The sequence below is a fragment of the Aphelocoma coerulescens genome, chromosome 1 (genome assembly GCF_041296385.1).
Source record: "Aphelocoma coerulescens isolate FSJ_1873_10779 chromosome 1, UR_Acoe_1.0, whole genome shotgun sequence".
In the NCBI taxonomy this organism is placed as follows: Eukaryota; Metazoa; Chordata; class Aves; order Passeriformes; family Corvidae; genus Aphelocoma; species Aphelocoma coerulescens.
In genome coordinates this window covers 111,086,536-111,108,198 of record NC_091013.1, presented here as the reverse complement: position 1 = coordinate 111,108,198, position 21,663 = coordinate 111,086,536, and the positions used below count along the sequence as shown (strand labels likewise).

General features: G+C 38.1%; 1 protein-coding gene across 18 annotated transcripts in view; it reads left to right on the top strand.

Moving 5' to 3' along the window:
- Positions 1–21,663, top strand: part of ROBO1 (roundabout guidance receptor 1) — a 654,072-nt gene that overhangs the window by 570,724 nt on the left and 61,685 nt on the right. For all 18 annotated transcript variants that reach the window (XM_069024504.1, XM_069024524.1, XM_069024532.1 and 15 more), the window contains 3 exons: positions 835–973; positions 2,190–2,317; positions 20,606–20,730. In XM_069024504.1, coding sequence (XP_068880605.1) covers positions 835–973; positions 2,190–2,317; positions 20,606–20,730 — 392 coding nt within the window. The remainder of the gene's footprint in view (positions 1–834; positions 974–2,189; positions 2,318–20,605; positions 20,731–21,663) is intronic.

Here is a 21,663-nt window from a genome sequence, read left to right as displayed (position 1 = left end):
TTTGTACTCCTGTGAGAAATTTGTGGTGTATTTTTGGGTATTCACACTTCCTGATGGTGCCAATGGCTTCAGACTCTTCCAGTTCCAGGGGGATGATATTTATATCTTTAATACATACAAGTCAAAACGTGCAACTGCCTTCTGAACTCCCTCAGAGCTTTCACAGGTTTATAGACCAAAAGTTCATCTGCCTTAGGCAAAAGAACCTGCCAAACACTCTCGTGTTAAACTTTCCCAGTTCTTTTATGGACATGCTGTTGTCATCTAGTGCTGCTCTTCTAGATGGGTCATTCCTGGAATATTCCAGAAATTGTTTAAAACCGCTTTTTTCCTTGGGAGTGTGCAAACTTCACTGCGCTGCAGCCTGGTGTAGAACTATGAACGTATCAATAGCCCAGCAACCTACAGCTTTGAACCTGTTACAGGTAGGAAAGTGTATCAATACCTTTCCTGAAATTTGCAGGATTTGCCAAAATGACACACAGCCTGTACTGAGATCTCCTTTTGTTCCAGAAAGTCTGAGCATAAGTATGCAGCAATTAATCTGACTCTGGTGAGCCAGGACTTGGATCATCCATGTCCTGCAAATTAAGTCAGGGATAGCAGTAGTTTTTATAAACAAAAACTACAAAGAGGACATTCTGGGGCTTTTTTGGCTTGTTTTACTTCATGTGTGCTGCTGAAAGAAAATGTTGCCTTTCTAATGCAGCACTGGAAATTATTGCATGGAACACTTGCTCCTACTGACACCTGCGAGCAGCCTCACAGAGATCCTGTGCAATTCAGACACAGAGCTGCTGGATTAATCCTTGTTTTCCTTTCCTTTCCCTTTAGAGAGGCCATCTTTTGTGAAGAGACCAAGCAATTTGGCGGTAACTGTGGATGACAGTGCGGAGTTCAAGTGTGAGGCAAGAGGTGACCCAGTCCCTACAGTGAGATGGAGAAAAGATGATGGGGAGCTACCAAAAGCAAGGTGCAGTACTTGGAGTTACCCTTTTTATGACATCTACTTTGGTATATGATGAGGCCGTTCAGTGATTGACAGCTAGCATTTCTTTGTTGTGAATACAAAAGGCCTGGCTTGATCCAGTAAGACATTTCTAATTACCATTGTGCTCTAGTTGAAGCTACAATTTATGTTGAAACTTAAGAACAGCCTGTTCTCAAGTTTTTGTTGTAACAACACATGGCAAATATAACATGAAATAACCAAGTTCAGTCAGTAATGTCACATACAGATTAATTCTTCACCTGAAGAGTCTCTCGTGATTACTAAAAGTTTTGGAGAATGTGTAATAGTAAAAGACATTTCAACATCAAGAGGTATGTATTGGAATTGCAATGGATATAAAATGTAGTCTGGTAATGTGAAGAGCTGCCTTGGTTATACTTATTTTTGTTACTAGGTTTGCAATGAACTTATTTTTTGTCATTGCTGTAATTAAGGCCAAAAAGTAAAACATCTTATTAAAAATAAATACATCCTGTGATAGCTAGATATAGAGATAGATTAAATAGTTATTTACTTACCTTGAAATCCTAATTATCAGTTTAAAAACTTTCAGGGGAATGGATTGAAAGAAGAAACCCTTTAACAGTTGGCTTCAGCCAACAAATCCAACTTCTTGATAGTCTAGTCTATAGCTTTAATGAAAACTACCGTTTTTAGGAGAAAGATCTACTTACCATAAACAGAAACACAGTGACTGCATTATACAAAAAAGAGAGAAAGGTGATGAAGGGAGAGAAATTGGTAAAAGGCCACTTTGTTCTTTAGGAAGAAAAAAAAAGAATGAATTGTGATTTATCTGGACTTTCAAGCAATTCTGATCTTCTTGGGAACAGTATTTTCTTGTCAACCATATTAATAAAAATCTTTCATTCAGTTGAGGAGTAATAGCTATTATTATATTTACTTGTTAAAAGAATTCTAACAAGATGTTCTGTATTAGGGCTTTGTGATCGTGTGCATATAATATCAGAATAAGGTTTTCAAATACTTGGATATATTTTGTTTTTAAAACTTTATTTTACATTATCAGTTAAGAAGTATTTATACTTTTTTTCCCTTATGGGAAATACAGAAATAAGAATATTTGAGAGCAAATCCCCCATATTTTTACCCTTTGCAGAAGTTGTACAAAGTTCTGTTATTCCTATTCATTGTTAACTGCTATCTATATTTAAAGATATGAAATCCGTGATGATCATACCTTGAAAATCAGGAAAGTTATGGCAGGAGACATGGGATCGTATACTTGTGTAGCAGAAAATATGGTTGGAAAAGCTGAGGCGTCAGCAACTTTAACAGTTCAAGGTAAGAATGTTTCTTTGCAAAGAATAAAGTTGAATAAAGTTGTACTAGAATGAAGTTGATTTTTTTTTTTTTTTTTGTACAACAACTGTAGAGATAAAAAATGTGAAAATACAAATTTGGCTTGAGTTGTATTGCGAGGAAATGGAAACGCTTCACGTGTAAAATTTTTTTAAGCAGTCTTTATGATACTGGGATGGGGAACTGAGTATGTTTTGAATTTCAGTTCTTCAAGTTCAGAATCATGTCATTTGCAATCTTTGTATCTGAAAAGCTAACAGAAAGAAGAAGGTCAGTGTTATAAGATGCATTGTTTTAATTCAAGGATTTGCAAGTTCAAGTATCTGCCAAGTTTTTTCAATTAAATATAGTAGAGAAGCAGTGAATGATAAATCTGTTTGTGTGTCTTTTAATACACTAACCCAGACCACTGGAATTCCTGTTGCTTTTTCATTATAAAAGCGTATCGTAGCACTACTGTTTCTTTGTAAGATAAAAATTCAGTAGAGCTCAGTGAACTAATATGTATAAAAATCCTTCACTGCCTTTGTATACACAATCCAGATGTTCACTATTCAGATAATCCCTCTCTTCCTTTCCTGGCTAGCAGACAGGCAATGATGTCATCCTGGTGCTTTTTTCTAGGCACTGATGGTCCTTCTGTCCTTTTCTCTGTTCAGTGGGAATTAGTCATTATGGAGTTCTGGGGAAGTATAGGCTTAAAAGTATTTTATTTGGTAACAGGCCTCTATTTTGACACATTTACTGTAACAGGAAAGGTCTTGTCCTTACCCTGCTCTCCTTTATTCCACCAGAAACATTTGGTGTCCCTCTGTTAGGAAAGTATTGAATTCTTTTGTTGAGGCTCTCATAAAACCAAGAATTTTGAGATGTTCTGTTTTGTTCGTCACCATGATGTTTGTGCATCAAAACTGATACCTTATGTTTGTAAAATAACCAGCTCTCATGCTCAGTGTTGTAGAATAAAAGATAAACTTGTGAGCAGTAAGCACAGTTCATTCAAAGGAAAAAGGCTGAATTATTTTTTAAATGGTGATTCGTTCTGAAGATCATGTCTTAAATCAACTTAATCCTGTAAAATGTTACTATTAAGAAAATTTGCTTTAATGACTGGTTGAGCAGTTACATTTCTGGAAATAAGCTCTTGGTAGCCCTAATCTTTTATAGTCCTATTCAAAATAATAAACAAAAAGATACTTGAAATCCCATTTAGGTTAATGGTGCTAATAGATACAAAATTACATAAGTATGCAGATGTTAGAAATCGAGTGAGATCTCTTTGATAATAAACTGGTATTTTTAAGGTATTTCTAAGATCATAGCCTAAGTCCTGATTCATCAAGATTTTTTAAGTACTTGTATTACACAGTAGATATTTATATTGTGGCATCTTTGCTCTGAGGATATTGTTATGGGATGATTTGTTTCCCAGTGTGAATGGATTACCTCCTGAGCCATTTGTCTGCACTAATGTCTTCGTAGGAGGGATTGATGTGAGAAACTGTAATGTGTAAGGACAATTTGTAGTTGGTAATGAAATAAATTATGATCAAAATCTATTTATTAGCGTATCTGAGAGACTGAGTTTTATGGGAGGAAAAAAAATACTCCTCTAGAAAATGCATTTTCCATTCAGATTTTTTCACATTTTTCCTCCTTTTTTTTGCCTTCTCCTCTTTTTCCCTCCTCTCCTCTTCCCTTGTTATAACACTTTTTTTTTTTTCCTAAAGGGCCAGCTTTTTGACTATGCTCCATCTAGAAAAGTAGTCTGATCTTGTTTCAATATCAAAATAACATTGTCCTGGCTGTTGACACACAGGTCTTTGAATTTTTGGTTGGTTGGTTGTTTTTTACAATTTTACAGGTTTTTTTTTGGGGGGGGGGATGATTTAAGGAATGAAAATGACAAGTCTTTTCTGCATTTCTGGTTATCGTCACATGATCTGTTGACTGTAGAGTTTAGTAAATGTGTGTTCTGCTGTGCCAAATTGAGTTATTTTTGTTACATATTTGTAAACAGAGGGCTGCATTAGAAATCACAGCCTCAGACATTTCAACTGCCACTGTGCAGGCATGTTAGATTAAGCAAAGGGCAAGGAGGGGTCTTGGCATGGGTTTGAATGGGTTAGGGTTATTTATGGAGCTTTGTTTTGGGTTTTTTCCTCTTCAGTATCTCAGCAACAGGCTGTGGTGTTTCTGTGCCAGAGAAGGAATATGAGAGCTGTCAGTGGTGACCCCAGATGTGTGTCTGTGACAGGAAAGAGACCGTCCCCATCTGCCAAGTGTCTGCACTGTAGGGCTGTGGCAGGGAGTGAAACGTGGCACACCAGCAGACAGGGCTGTGAGCAGTGCTCTTCAGATCCTCAGGGTTGGCAGCACTGCTAAGAAAAGGATTAATCTTCTTCTCTACTCATCATTTCCACTCACACTGTGACTGACCTGTGTGTGCTGTCTCCTGTGGGGGGTTATCTGGGGTTCTAAAAGGCGGAGCGTGCAGCACCAGGGCAATTGAGATACGCAGCTGTCAGAGAGGTGTGGATGGGATGTGGTAAACAGCTAGCCTCTGGGGTCTTGCAGGGAGCTGCCCTGGCTCCAGCAGGACCCCTTCCTCCTGCTCAGCTCTGCCCCTGCTCCGTGGAGCAGACCCTGCATGGTCCATGCATGGTTCTCTGTCTCGGGAATGCTCTTGGGAATGCTGCACAGCCACGGCGCTGCCTCTGAGCTGGGAGCTGGCCCAGGCCATGTCCCTGGACTAGGAACTGTCAGCTCAGATAGGTCAACTCTCCCTTTTTCTCTATAATAAACTGTTAACTGTAGAAAATACAGGAGAGGGGTGGGAATATCAGTTCCTTTTTATTGTTCTTCCTGTTCATGGCACTGGTGTCACAGATGCTGGTTGTTGGAATTACTGTTTTCTTCTATACAGGCTCCTAACTTTGGGGATCATAAGTGTTTCCTATATGCAGATATTGTATTTTTATTGTGACTTCAGCCATATCCATAAACCAGATTTGGAGTTCTGTATTGACATAGTGAAGTTTGAACCCTTCATTTAGTGTTCTAGTCCTGCAGCCAGGAAGCATTTCCATCCCTAAAACTGTCAAGTTATCTTATTGTCTCCTCGGAAAATTAAATAGTTAAGGAAATGTAATCCTGATGTTGTTTCCATATACCTAAAATTGGAGAGTTGAGCCCTCTGTTTTCATTTTGCAGCAATGTGTACTGCATCTGTAAGGCATCCAGAGACATTGCTAAATACATGTGGAAGCATTTCGTTCAGGAGATGATTAATTATTAAATAAATACCTCAGTCAATACATAATGCCAGGAAGCAGCCCGGAGTACAATACATTATATTTTGCCAACACATTATATTTTACCAAGTAGCTGGTGTGCTTCAGAAAAGGAAAAAATGGCCAGAAAAATGGCATTACTGGAACCAGTGACCTTCTCCCTTGCTCTAGCACTAAGCAAACTGGGTATAGTTATTGTATTTATATTGTATTGTATTTGATGCATATGCTTTTCATGTTTTGTGTAGGTTTCTATTATGTGACTTGCTTAGTTTTATGCCTCAAAGCAGGACTGTAGGAAGTATAATATTATATATTTCATTATTACCTATATAATTGAAAACAATGTTCCTAAGACACAAACAAAATTACCAAAAATGCAGACTTCAGAACTTCAGTACTAAAAGAGAATTAGTTTTACCATCAATGCAAATAGAATTAGGGCTTCTTCAAGAATCTGCAAATTTCACATTTAACCATGAAAATGCTTTCAAGCAAATCTAAGAACCAAAGGTTTTACATATTTTCACCTACTTCCATTTGCAGTACTTAATTGGGCTTTTTTTGACATCTAATTTTATAATGAGTTTATAATTTCTGGTGAAACAAGCTGTTCTCTCTGAAACAAGTGTAAGTTATGGCTCCAGTGGCAGCCCTACTCTGCAGCTGGCCAGGAACCATTATTGCAGTGACAGTGTAGATAAGACTCAGCAGGAGTTGGGAGAAACAGCTCGAGTGGGTCAGTTGACTTCAGGACTTCACAAGAGTGACACCAACACCGTGGCTGTAGGTGACTGTGGTCAGTCAGCAGCACACTGGTAGTGAGCAGTAATCTTTGAGTTCTTCTTAGCTCTCCTTCCTTGAGTAGAGGCTCTGGAGGAGTGTGCAATACTTGGTACAGGGCCCTGCCTAATACACAGCTATAGCTGCGGCAGCAGCGACTGAGCTGTAAAATGTAAATTTTGCCATTCAAAGGCACTAAACACATTTGGTGTTATCAGTTTGGCAGGAAAAAAGAAGAATTCCTATGGAAATTATACCGGCCAGTTCATATTTTACAGTGGCAGTCTCTGACACCAAGCCTTTTTAGATTATGATGTCTTTAATTTTAGGGTTAACAGAGCTTGTCTGCAAGGTAGATAGTGAGTGGAACTTTTGATAAGTGACTCCCGGCTGTGATTTTGCTGTAGGAGTCAAATCACAAGGAATTTTAATCTGAAAAGGTGGCACCATGCTTCAGGTCTGGAATTTCCTCCTCCTTCCACCTCCTCTTTGTGCAAAGTAGCTTCAAGGCACACAGTAAAAGACATCTATTTGATAAGGCTTCTGGGAAGGGCTGAGAATACCACCTGGAATGAAAAGGAATAGGGTTTGCTCTTTCATCTGTCGGATAGCATATAAATGTTTCCACTGTGTCAGGCTGCTGCTACACATTATAAGTCGGCTGTAAATGTAATTACATTAAACATTAAAACAACAAGGACAAAATTCAGAATTTTATGGGATTACAGAAATGCTGTTGAGGTGTACAGCAATTATTATATATTATAGTGAACCCCCTCACAGTCTCAGGGGTGAATTTAACCATGGGAATTCTACTAGGATTTGGATTTAAATCTGAACTTGTCTATGTGTTCTCTTTTTAAATCAGTGTTTCTTCCTTTGAAAGAACTGATTTGATGCCATATTCTGTCTTCAGTCCTGTGAAAAAGGAAGGAAGAATAATGATTGTCCAATGAACTTCAGGATTTTTTTAATTAGTAAACTTTTGGTAGGATGAATGGAGGAGACCATCCCCTGTGATTGCTATAGCTTAAAGAGCCCATTTCCCCCTTAATGACTGCTGTACACCCTGATAGCACGTCAGATTTCCATCAAGGATCTGAGGAGTTTGAGTGGCACCAATTTCTGGTGAAAGAATAGAAATCTTAAAACTTAATTAGGAGGAAATGGGAGAACTGTCTGAAGAAGAGATTAGAGCCCTGAAGGTTCTTGTCTTACTGGCGCAAGTGATGAACACTAAGATTCCTGAAGCATTTGTAAAATAGGGATAAAAGGAGGAATCTGTAAATATTTTAATAAATAACTGCATCCATGTTTTTTAAGTTTTAAATAGATGTTGGCTTTTTTTATTTGGTTTGGTTTGGTTTTTTTACGTAGAGTCACGCAACAGTGATAACAATATCATACAGGAATATAACACATAAAAACTTTTGAGATTCATTCCTGCAGTTTGGTACTTTGAAACAAGGACTTGAGACAGATGTTTGTGAAAAAGTAGAACAGAAGGAGTCCAAATAATTTGGAGAAATGTTACTACAGAAATAAGTTGAAGCTAGAGGCTATTTCCTGCTGGAAGGGGTTTATTTACTGTATAGTTCTCAAAATTTGTGCATTTTAATCACTCGGTGCAGAGAATTGAAGCAAGTAGGTTTGTGTAGCATACTTCAGCACTCAATTAAAAAAAAAATAGCAACAAAAATCTGAAGGCTTTTTTCTAGTGTCTGAAATTTCCTAAATCCCATGGCTATGGAAAAAGCAATTGTTTTTGTTTCAGGTTTCACTGCTGCAGACTTTACTTTCTGACTGCTGTTCTAAAGATAACATTTCAATAATTCTGTCGTTGGAACAGACAAAGTAGAATTTTACTACAAGCTGTTGAGTTTAAAGATTTTTGATTTTATGAATAAAATTAAATAGAATGCAAGGAATAATAACTTAAATTGGTTGTTCAGTAAACAGTACTTCTGCTATACGTTCATTCTGAAGTAAACATCGGCTTTATTAAATTGTGCTGAACATCCATAAAAAGGTAATACATACTTTATTTTTGCCTTGGTCATAGCCTGTGAGTAATACAGTGATTGCAGTACATTGCCTTACTTTTGTTAGTTTACATGCATCAGTGAAGTCAGTCATCTCTAAACTGGTTTTAAGAAAAAAAAAATTAAAAATGCTGAATGACAGTGCATTCAAACATTATTTTAATAAGCTGTTTTGAGTGCCATTTGTTAGTATAAGTTGTGTTTTGTTTGAACACTAAAATGCTTTGTTGCTAGGTGCTGAATAACACTCAAGAACTGGTAGTAAAGAATTTTGCTGTCTTTATATGTGGACTTGATTGCCGCGTATGCCCGGAATCAGAATCTTCCAGTGTAAGAAAAAAAATTCCTTGGTCAGGCTAAATTTTTTGATTTAAATTATCATTTTCTGCAGCAGGTATTTGCATGCTCTTCTTGTCCCTATGACCACACACTAATTCCCGAAGTTTGGGATGACTTTTTTTTTAAATCCTTTTAAGTATGAAGTAGGGTGACAGGACAGAGAAACAGAAAAACAAAACTGTCTGGATGGACCAGGTTGCTTGTTTTGTTCTCATAAATGATCTGTGCTCTCTAAACACAGCACTGAAGGGGATCCTGTTTTCTTTTCATCGTTCTCTGGCCTGTGAGAGCCCACTTAGGATTTGCACCTCCTCAAATTAGACAGCTGCTCTCTTTTGACCCAGTTCAGGTCACACATTGGGTCTCAGTACAGAGAAGGAAGTCACCTGAGAGTTCTGGTTTTGTCCAGCTGTCCACCAGCAAGGTCTGATGGCCCTTTCTGTACCTCTTCTTCCAGAGTTCTTCACTGCTTAGAACTTGCCAGATATTTTCTTTGAAGAATATAACCTAACTAAAATCTAAAGTGCAGAATATCTTTGCTAGTGTCTCTAGACCATCATAGCTGCAGCAACACTTTTGTTTCAGACTACCAGCAACTTTGGATAGCATTGTCATCTTTTGACAGAGAGCTGTATGAAAATCAGGCTAACTGTCCCTGGATTTTTTAGTTTTACTTTGTTTTTGCTGATCATCCTTTCCTAAAGCATCTTCCCATTTCTCATTTCTGCCTCCATGACAGTAAAAATTCCTGGTATGTGGTGGGTAGTCTGGCTTGCATAGAATTCTTGTATGGGTTAATTTTTGCTACCTATAATTAAAATTTGTTAATATGTCACAGTTACCTTCCTGTTAACATTATTGAAAAGTAAGTTGGGCTGTTAGTGTAGACTTGGGTTGTTTCTATGTGGGGGGTATGGCATCCCCATGAGAAGAAATCCAGATTTATTTTCAAATAATATGTTTCAGTTGACAGTATTCCTTACTGAGTATTGCATGCCCAAAACAACATTTTTTAATGATCACAAGTTAGTGCACTGCAGAGATTTATTGTCCTTCCATTTTTAGTGTGTGTTGGTATCCGTTGATCATGGGCCTTGGCCACTTTTCACAAATAGCTTTAACTTGTTATAAGAAGGTTGCTATGGATTTCAAGTTCTCCTTTCCAAGAAGTACTCTGTGCTATCATAAACAGCTGGGGAAAAAATCCTACTCAGTTTCCTTTTCAGCTCTACTATCTTTAAGTCAAAAAAATGCAGTAGGAAGCTCCTAAGAATTCTTCAAATAGTATCTATCTATCATAATCTTTTTGTACTTCTACACAGTTTATTTAAAATTCATCTTTTTTCACTCTTTTAAAAGGCTTTAGTATAAATATTTGTAGCCACAACTACTTAGATTGCAGCAGTGCCTAAAATTACCTCAGTTCATTTAAAACTCGGGGGAAGACAACTGTTCTCTGAAAAGAGAAGCCTGGGAAACAGGACTTCACAGTTTACCACATTACTCTAGTTTTTAAATAGATAGAATTAGACTCCTCATAAGAGTGCTCTCTAAGTTATACTTGGTTTACAGTGTGGTTTAGGAGGATCCCAGAGCAAGGAAGGGAAAAGGTAGACTAAGAGAGGAACTTCTGGAAAATCTTAAATCCCCCTCTCTCCCTTCTACCCTCTGTGTTTCAGATTTCCATTTGTCACCTCAAGGCAATGACTACAGGATTTATACACGTTCTAAATTGTGTACTACATGTATTAACCTGAGAAGTGCTGCCTGTAGGCTGCATTGCAAAGCCTATTTCCACTTTTTTGGTTTTTATCATAGAAATCTTCACTGAATCTTGCAGGAGGACAGATGATGATCCGTTTTATTTTTTTGCTAGTATCAATTGCAAAGCAAAAAGTCTCATATGAATACATTTCACATGCTGTTATCTTCATACAAATTTTTCTCTGAAGGTTCCTCTCACACACGTGTGGACAAACAGGCACACTTGTGTAGCCCTTTTCATTGTGATTTTTTAAAGGGAAAATTTATTACCCTGCTGTGAATCAGATTTTAAGATAATACAGTTACATGATTGATACACAGCTGAAATAGAGCCAGATTTTACTGTCCAGCCCCTTGAATCAGAGTTGAAGAAGGAAACACCTCTCAGCTTAAATTAAGTCTCAGAATGGCCAGAAATCCATAAGGAGTCAATGCCATTTGATTGCTCTTGAAATGAGAACAGCAGCCAAGAACGAGGTTTGACTAATGCACAGATCTTGTGGTGTTTATTAGCAGAGGGTGGGGTTTAAATCACCAAAGAGAGAAGAGGAGCTTTGAGACAATTTAATGTCAACAGGGGAGACTAAAAGCTCTTGAAAAAAATTGCTTTTTGTTTCTGCTGCAAAGCTGGGAGCAGGCACAGGAGAGAGAATCACTGATTTTGGATCCATGGTGCTTGAAGCTCATCTCTCAAATTGTTTCTGGAGTTGATGATGTGGAGCCGCCAGGCTGCATGTGTTATGATATCCATGTTTAGGGGTGTTTCAAAGCCTTAGCCTGGTCTGTCTCTTTCTGTGGTATGTGCAGCAGCTCCAGAAGCACTTATATTTCCAAGGCTTTGTCTGTTCTGTCAGCACCAAGGAGCGACACTTGCCTTTTTTCCTGGTCAGACCACTTTCCCCTGGAGCACGCCAGCTCTCCTGAGTGCACACAGGCGCCGGCTCTTTTCCTTTGGGTTTCGAGTCCAGAGGCGCAGACTAAATCCAGCCTTCAGGCATGCGCCATGTGCTGAGAAGGAGACTGTGTATTCTGTCCACATGGTCAGAGGCAGTGTCAGGATGATGATGTGACTAGCAAGTTTCCAGACTGCAGCTGCCTTGAGGCTTCTGGAGGAAGTGCACAGTGACAAGTGCAGCTGGCAACCCCCCGGTACCCTAAGAGTGGCACTGTCAGTGCAGGGCATAAACTTGAGCCAGTCTGTCTCTGTGTTACTGCCCAGCACAAGTGTTGTGGTTTAACCCCAGCTGACAACAAAGTACCACACAGCCCCTCAATGCCCCCTCCGTCAAGTGGGATGGGGAGAGGAATCAGAAAAAAACGTATTAAGCAAACAAACAAAACCCAGAAATTTGTGAGTTAAGAACACTTTAATAATTGAAACAAAGTAAAATATGCTAATAATACTAATGATAACAAAACCAATAATAGCAATGAAGAGAGAGAAAAAAATAAAATCCAAGAGAAACAAGTGATGCACAATACAATTGCTCACCATCTGCTGACTGATGACCAACTTCCCCCTGAACAGCAATCAGCAGCTCCCACCCAGTTGTCACCAGTTTAAATACTGGGCATCATGTTCTATAGCATACAGCATCCCTTTGGCCAGTTCAGGTCAGCTGTCCTGTCCATGCTCCCTCCCAGCTTCTTGTGCCCCTCCTCACAGGCAGAGCATGAGACACTGAGAAGCCCTTGACTTGGGATAAGCACTGCTCAGCAACAACCAAAACATCGCTGTGTTATCGGCGTTATTCTCATACTGAATCCAAAACTCAGCACTGCACCAGCCACTAAGAAGAAAATTAACTCAATCCCAGCTGGAACCAGGACAACCTGACTGGTCTTCAGTGTTCAGACAGAAGAGGAAATGTGGATCAATTGTAAACAAAAATAAATAAATACAAATTAAAAAAAACCTACAAAACTCTTGGGAAGTATGTTGAGGAAAGCAGCACCTAATTGATACTGATATTTTCCCTGTGTTAACTTTTCTGTCTAAACCTGAAACATTTTTATAGGTTTCTAGATTCAATTCTAAAGGTGATCTTAATATCAGAATTATTTTTCCAACTGATAAGTCACCTGTTTCTCTCTTAATTTCATTCTTCACATTACAATTACAGAAGACAATTAATCTCTTTTTGTTCCGATCAGATTTTTATCTCCTTGGGTTTGGTAAATTTGAAGTTGCTGTAGTCACTTGTTCCTTTAAACTTAAGAAGTGCTTATTTGACAAATCAGCAATCTAAAGTAGAATTTTTCCACTCATCATAAATAGAATAAACCACGATCACTCCCTTGCTGGGGGTTTGGAGTTACAAGTCATCACTTTTGATTTGAGACATCAAAAATCTCATGTAAACATTTTGCCTCAGCTCTGTGGCTGTGGCGTGCTTGGCGCCAGACTGTGAGACAGACCTTTCCTCAGAAGTCTGTGCTGCACTGTGTCAGACTTGGTGCTCTGGGACCATGCACTGTGAAAGCATTCATGGTGAGTAAGGGTGGCCCAGGCTGCCTTACATGGACGTGAACTTTAGCAGAAAATCCGGGAAAATATGGATTGTGTGTATATGTATGTACACCTCAAGAAGTGACAGCTGAAAATAGAGAGTCCAGTGAGGATGAAAAGTGATACACCCCGATTCTTTTGTACTGTACCTGGTGTTACTTTCCCGTGTTTTTCACAGGCTGAAGCCAGGAGGCAGCTGAATGGCAGCATTTATATCTTTTTTCAGGACAAGGGATTCAGGCCTTTGTTTATTTCTCTGTAGAAAGTGATACTTCCCACAAATGACTGCAGAGAGATGTGCATATCAAGGATATTGAGAGTTTCAGATTGCTTTGATAAGAACAAATAGCCTACAAATCACCAGATAGGAAATGGAACATGGCACATTGTCTTAAACCATCTCCCTTAGTAATAGTTTTTGCAAAACACCAACATAAATATATGTTAGTCATGTTGCAGGGAGGCACTCAACGGTCCTCATTCAGATACTTGAACATAAAAAGTATTTCATTAGATTTCAGAGTTTAGCAGGATTAGCAATTAAACTTATTTTTGAATAGAAGATGTTGGCAGCTTTTTTGCTGAGTTTTTGGTTGGGATTGTTCAGAATTTTTTGTTTGTTGGTTTTTTAAGGAGTGAAAAGTCAGTTTGACCAGTTTGCTGAACATACTCAGACTCTCACATTTCCTCTACATGTGACTCTAGTACCCAAATTTTCTGTACCCACACATTTCAGACAGAGGTCATAAACTGTGGGTTTCTCAGCTGTTTATTTCATATGAAGATGACAAACAGCTGAGTTTCAGCTCCCTGACAGATAACACAGCAATCTCGGTGCTATCTCTGTTTCTAGCTCTGCAGTTTCTCCCCTCTCACTGTCTACTCTGTACCCAACCAATCCCATTGGAAATTCCAGCTCCTCACTCCCCTGTCTACTCCAGCACATCTGTTCATACTCCTGTTCCATCTCCTACCACTTTGTTTCTACAGCACATTCAATCTCTGCTATATTTCACTTGAACTGGGATTAATGTATCACAAAATTACTTGAAAGGAATCTGAATTTCATTGTGACTGCCAGTTCCTAGGTTAGTCACAATGGCCAAGGATTGATACATAAGCTAATGATTTGGTATGATTGTTGTAGGTCATTACTGGCCTGAAAACTGAGATTGTTTAATTTCTCTGGTGCACAGTTACACTTCCTTGCTTCTTTTATAATAACCTCTATGAGTGTCCAGCAGTCCTTGAAGACATGATGATATTTTTAAATAATCAGAAGTGAAACACATGGAGCTTAAATCAAAAGTATTCAGCTTGTGTCAGTTAAATAACAGGGTATCTCCTGAGCACCTGGAAGGTATTTGTAAATAGTAATAGTGAGAACAATAATTAATGAGTATTTAACATGCTGAACAAAATACTTTTTAGTAGTTAAGTACCACCTTGGATCTTAAGATCTCAAAAGCATCTTATTAGTATACAGAAATGAAAATTCCTATAATTTTGCTCCTTTTGAGACAGATAATTGCTGCCACAGCTATCAAGTATGGGGTACTTGAGGCTTCTAGCTTGCCTAATGTCAGACTAAGAAATGGACGCAACACTGTAATATTTTGTTCTAAATATGAGGAAACCAGTGGGTTCTTGAGAAACACTCGACCAACATTTGCATTCACCTCTGTCAGGAGAGCTACAAAATGTGTCTTTTTGAGATGTAGACATTGCACACAGCATGTTGAGGTCTCATATGAGAGACACCCAGGGTGAGACAGACCCAGGCTCATCCCAGCCATGCGTGGAGGGAGCACAAGAGACAATGGATTTAAGTTGAAACAAGGCAGATTGAGGCTGGATATGAGAAGGCATTTCTTCACTGGCTGGACAGCCAAGCAGCAGAGTGGGTTGCCAGAGTCTGTGCATTGTTATTCTTTGAAATTTTTCAGGCCCTGACTGGATCAATCCCTGACTGACCCTGTGTCTGACCCTCTTGAGTGGGAGGTTGGAATGGAGACCTCTGAGGTTGCTTCCAACCTGATTATCATAGGAACCTGCAAAGCTACATCTGTCAAATTTAATAGTTGCTCCATTAACATCTGGCAACTGTACTAGGCTATAGTTTAAGTCCTAAAACTGCAAATCCCTACTCCTGTGAGCAGATTTAATGATACCAATAGTCCCAGTGAGGTTGATGGGATTGCTGGAAAGAATAAGGCATTAAAAGATCACGTCACTAGTCTGGAAACCACTTTTCTTTTGGTTTTTGTTCAGTGACTGGACATGTCTTCCCTGAAAAGCCTTGCATGTCAAGGAAATTATATGAAAGGCCAAAAATACTATTCCTTTGGTAGTTGTGGTTTCACATGCTAACTTCCTGTCTTTACAAATAGGTTATTCCACCTAATTGCCATGTGAAAAGCCATGATTAACACAGGGAAAATTAATTTACTTTGTAATTGAAAGTGGTGTCAAATAAAATATGCTATAATAGAGGAAAAGCTATTCGTTTCTCAGTTTTAGTAACCTTAGATATCAATAGCCTGCAAATCAAACTAAGAATGTGGTCTTTGTTGTAGATGTTGCTATTATTGTTGTTCTTTTAAACCACATGATATCCCTCTGACAGAATTGTTTAAATTTTTCTCTGAAACTTCACCCTTTCCACAGATTTGCAACCAATGTGATTCCCTGTTTCTACAGGGATTTACTTTCATGTATCAGTATCCCCTCTGTTTTCACAGGTGGGCAAAAAAACATATTTGCTTGACAGGGTTATTTTTGACCTATAGTAAGAAATGTCTAATAAAAAGAAAAGGGGAAATTCAGCACTTCAAAGTTAATTTAATTTGTAGAAATATAATTGAGCACCCAAGAAAGGTTTCTCTCTGTTAGGCCTTTTCCAGTGAGTTTTCAGTAGAGGACTTGAGCAGCTCTGCGTTGCTACTGAGGAGGCTGAACTTTTCTTGGCACTACTCAACTAATGGAAAACAGATAATTCAGAGTTCCTTCCTCTGTGGAAGAGTTGCATTCCATTAAGTCTCTTATCAGGCTGTTTCATGTACAATGAGTTGTGTTTTATGGAGAATCATTTCTAATTCCAGAGCACGTCAGATTGTAATTGCAAGTTTAGCAAAGAGCTTTTCAGTTAAAAAGTAATGATTACTGGGAAATAGAGTTACACAAGAACAAGAGCACCTGGGAGCTGAACCTTGGGAAGAGCAGATTTCTCTCAGGAATTCGTGTGTAGTATTTCTTGGCCATTCCTCTTAGGAATTGCAGACTTGCAGATAATCCAAGCAGAGTAATGCATGCTGATTTTCTTTTTGAGAAATGCCACTTAAAGAAGGCTAGTGCACATCCAGAACAATTCTTTAAAACTCAAATCTTTGGAAAATGGTAATTTCAACTTCCTCTGTTTGGGATTATTTCCCTTAAAAAAAAGTCTCTTATGATATAAAACTCAAATCTGGTTGATCTGGGTTTGGCATATGCAGTTGCAGCTTCTTGTCTTCAGCATGTTCCAGATTCCAATATTATATCTGATTCTCTTTCTGCTTCGTTTTCGTAATACAGCTGGAGCCCTCAGTATTTATTAGAGCAGGAGGCCAGGATTCCTCCTGCCTGATGAATGTTGGCAAAGTGGATGTTACTGATTTTCTGCATGTGTTTATCAAGGGATGGTGATTTGAGGGTGCTTAGCTACTCAATGTGAAAGTGTGCCCTTGCTGAACAAGAGTTGGTTTACTCTCAGCATAAAGTGATAAGACCAAAGTGAAGCATGCTTTTAAAAACTATATATTTTTTGACCTTTACTGCAATTATCACCAAGTAATTTTATTTTATTTACTTTTTTTTTTTGGTTGGTGTATGTTTTCAAAATGCATTGCTTCTTGCTTTTGATTTTCTATCTGTTCTTTCTGTCACTAAGATGAAGTTGGAATACTTTCTAACAGGCCTTTCTTTTACAAGCAAAGTTACCTTACCAGGATCTGAGCCATTGCAAAGTTTATGAAAATTCTGAACTATGGTTGAAGAATAATTTAACATTTTATAATTTACCAGTGACGATTTCCATTGAAAAATCTAGTATTTTGCAGTAAATGTTTGGTTTTGAATATTTTAATGAAATTCAGGTTTTGGGGGCAAAGAAAAGGGTTAAGAATCTTTTCAAACTAGTTTTAATTGTGGTTTACTTTGCATTTACAATTTAATAGTGAGCCTTATGACCCTGACACAGCTATCCTATACTAAAGAGATTCATGTGTGGCCTAAATGCCTTAGCATATTATTATTTTTTTTAATAAACTTTCTTTTTTAATAGATATTAACCTCAGAAAAATATATTCCATTTGTAAATGTTTTGATGCTTAAGAAAGGCTGTAAATGTTACTGTTCCATTTCAGCAATGTTGCAGATTGATATTTACTGGAGATTTGAAGTTAATTTTACCGTAGAAAGATCTTGGTGCAGAGAAATAATGATAATGTGGAAAAAAAAATACTTTACTCGAGGTACATATCAGTTCATTAGAAAGGCTTGGAGTAGAACCCAGACTGCCTGATGAATATTTCAGTCTGTTCCCCATTTTCCTCTACCACCTACTTTCAGTATTTGATAGAGACTGCTGCTTAAAAATCAAATTGAAAATATGTTGTTCAACATTTTAAACCTATTTTTCATATATCAGAATATATGTTTGCTTTCTAAGGTCCTTACCAAGGATCTTTTTTTTTTTTTTTTTTTTTTAATTTTGCTTTATTCTTTGCTTTGTTTCATGTCTGTTCAATTTTATTTATTCCATGTTTTCTTTTTTGTTTTGTTTTTGTTTTTAGTTGTGTCTGGTAAGTTGAAATTTTATTGGCCATCTTCTAGTCATCGTATCACTGTGACGGGAACTTCTCCTCCCCTTCCCATCCATCCCCCTCCATGTCCTCCAACCAGTCAGCTCCCATCTTTTACTTGTTATTGGCAAGACACATCGAACAGAATAAATTCTGCATGAAGTATGGGTAACTTAATGGCAAAGAGAAAGGTAATGGGTTGCAAACTTTCTGTCTGTTTTTATATGATGTAACGAGTCAAATCCTAATGTCTCCTCTCTTCAGTGACTGCATGGGTTGAGCTTCAGAGCGTGCTAAAAAAATCGCATTTGGTTAAAAGGTTTCTGGGATAAAAGTTGTTCTTTTCTCATAGAGATTAATTTCTTGACATCTTTTAAAGTCTCATCATTGCATACCACATGTATGTGACCCAAGGTGTGAAATCAGACTGATATTAAAAACAAAAGGCAATGAAAAAGCTTCCAGTACAGTTAATGTAGAATGGAGTTTAATAATAGTTTCACTTAACTCTGTTCAGTTCTTCTGACATTGAAGCTAATAAGATTTTTATTATTTACCTTAATGGCAATAGATTTAGAATAATACACATATGGGCAATATGCATATATATTTGGAGTAGTATCCATACAAAATATGTATTTAAAATAATACCTAGAGAAAGATGTACCTACTTACATTTCATAAATTCTAGCTATGAGTAGGTATAGGCTGCCTATGAGACTAAATTCCCCCTTCTTTTTTGTTTTAAGTAGTCCCTGAATGGTCATCTTGAGGTACTGTAACCACAACCATTCAACTATTTCTCCAGTGGTCAGAACCATTTTAATCTCTTTATAGTTGTACCTGTCCTCGAGTTCAACGAAATCTGAAACCTCATCAATCCTCTGCACTAGCACAGGATTTAGAAAACCTCAGTTCCATATTGTGTGGCATTGTGTCACAGACTAGTGCAGAACCAGCCAAGCCCTAAATTTAACTATATGCTAAATTTATTCTTGTTATTAGAATCTAGCAGCATAACAAAGGTGCTTCACCCTCATCTCCATTTCCCCCCTCATGCCTCACAACCCTGTTGCAAACCCCCAGCCAGTTCTCCCTCCCTTCCAAATGAAACGTGCTGTCATGTCAAAGCCTTCCCACATCTTCTTCCAAGGTACTGGTTGAACGTCTCGGAGCTAAATGTTTTGAAGTCTGCTAATTACAGTAGGTCATCTTGGCTTCACTTGGCAAACATGCATAGTTTCTTATCTAAGGAAATGCTAGGAAAGGTAGCATTTGCATCCAAATGTAGACTGCAGTTTTATGCTTCAAAAATTCCTCTCAAAGCAGGAGTGTCGTAGGAAGAATATATTCTGCTATGAACTCACCAGGAAGCAGAAACAAGGCATGGGGAACAGATAACTGCAAAAATTGGCCCACAGAAACACTGAAAGAGATTTTTTTTTTTTTAAAGGACTTAAGTGTTATTGAATCTATTCTAGATAAAGCTACTACTGCTGGGTGTTTATAAAACACATCTTTGCATTACATATGTTACGCTGTTTTTAAGGGAAAATCTTGTGGAAACATCATTGTTCGCGAGGGGAAAAAAAAGGAATTAAACAAAAATTGTTTGGTTTCTTAAAGTCAGATACAAAACATCCCCTTTATTCTCAATCCAGAGAAGAGGAAAGCATAATTAGTTTCAGACAGATGATCAGAAGGAATTGGAAATTAATAAATAAATGGGCTTTCATTTAATGCACATTTTTTCAAGAAGCAAGAGTTAACAGCCTATAGAACATGCTAGATTTTTTCCTCTGCTAGTATCACCAAGATATCTAATATCATCTGTGCTGATTTTTTTTTTCATGTGACTGACATGATTTTTTGACATTCTCTTTACTACTGGATGAAGGGGTTGTTGAAGTCAGTATAAATCAAACAATGCTGGCAGTATTTATAATGTTAGGCTGAGCAGATGTTTCAAATTTGCCTTCATTTGCATATATATTTTGTTTGAACATGCTCTTGCCTATGTAAATGAGGGAGACATTTAGCTCTGCTGTTCCTTTAAATTCAGTCCTTCTCAGTGTGTTTGAACTGGAGATTTTTAAGTGGTTATAATTTGAATAGTATTTCTTGGGCTTTTGACTTCAAGTTTTTTTGAGACTACGACTACATCAAAAGTCTCTTATATAAGCACTTAAGGGCTTTTTCTCTCCTCAGCTTTGCTAAGCCAGAGATGATGAGTTTTGTGTGTGTAAGCCTGAATTCATAGTTACTCAGCAGTGTGTCTTGCAGCCCTTAACAAAGTATGGCCCCTGGGCCAGTTGTCTCTCAAAGATTTCTCCATTCTGGCTTGCAGCCCTATTCCTCCTTTAAGAACCAAATTGTAACAGATTTGTTTGTATTGGTGACTGTTGCTCTGCAAGTTGTCTCATCAAGCTGGTGGGACTTACTGCCTTGTACCCCGGGTCAGCACTAAAAGCACATGTTGCACAGTCAGAGTTTTAATGGGAGGTCCAGACACAGAGAAGATGATCTGAGTGATGCTGAAGCTGTGGCTGTTAGATACTGGTGGTGTCTTTGTGCTGCCTCTCCTTATTAAAGAAACTTCACTGTTCTGGTTTATACCATTTAAAGTCAGGAGGAAAATTGTTCTTTCAAATCAGCTGATGGCAGTGTGATTTATTTCTTTTTTGGTGTTTTCCTTTCAGAGCCTCCACAGTTTGTTGTAAAGCCTCGAGACCAGGTAGCTGCACTGGGGAGAACAGTGACTTTCCAGTGTGAAGCAACTGGAAACCCTCAGCCAGCCATCTTCTGGCGGAGAGAAGGGAGTCAGGTAAAAAAGCCCTTCTGTCCTCCTTCCTGGCAGTTTCTTGAAGAGATGATTTCACATGAGAGAAGATTATTTTAATTATTGTTTTAAAGATGTGGAAAACAGGCTTAGAGCTTGGAGATGCTGGATACTTATTCTTTGCTTCTAAGTCACATGCATGCTAAGCAATGTCAGCCTTAGTGGAAAGGTTATCTATGTTTTGCTATCTCCCATTTTCTCCATGAATGTAAAAATAAATCTATGAATCAACTAGAAACATCCCATGTTTCACTACTCCGAGAATGTCTTTCACCTAACAGGAAGAACATCTAAGAAATGGAGAGATGACTTATGCTGAAATTGGTTGAACCCCCAAACACTCCCAGATTTTCAGAAAGTTTGGCTTTGGGTTTATGGTGCAGCTGTTAGTTTGCCACGTGTTTTTGAGTTTCTGGCAAACTAAACCATTTGCTGCATTGATCTCCATCACTGCATGGGTAGGACTCTAGTTCTGGGCTGAGGAGAACTACTTTCCCACTCCATCAGTTGACTGACAGACCATACCTGAATAGGTCACTTTTTCTCCCAGGTTCCTTATTTGAATGGGAGGGAAAATTATTTTCATCTTCTTTGTAAAGGATCTTGAAAGCCAGTGGGTGAAACACAATACAGCACAGAAAGAGAATTGCAGTTTTCTTTCAGAGTCATCTTTTGAAGGAGGGATGTGACACAAAGTATTCTTTATTGGGAGGAAAGAAGGAATATGGGATTCTGGTTCTCCTGTGAATGAAGGAATGAATGGTGCAAGAGTATATGACAGGGTTCTTTGTGTTACAAAACAATAGGGCAGAGAAATTGAGAACACTTGGAAATGGGCTTCTTTACTCCATTTGCAACATTTCTGTCTGAATACCTAAGTACATCTAGACTGCTAACCAAATTTAGATGGTAATCTTC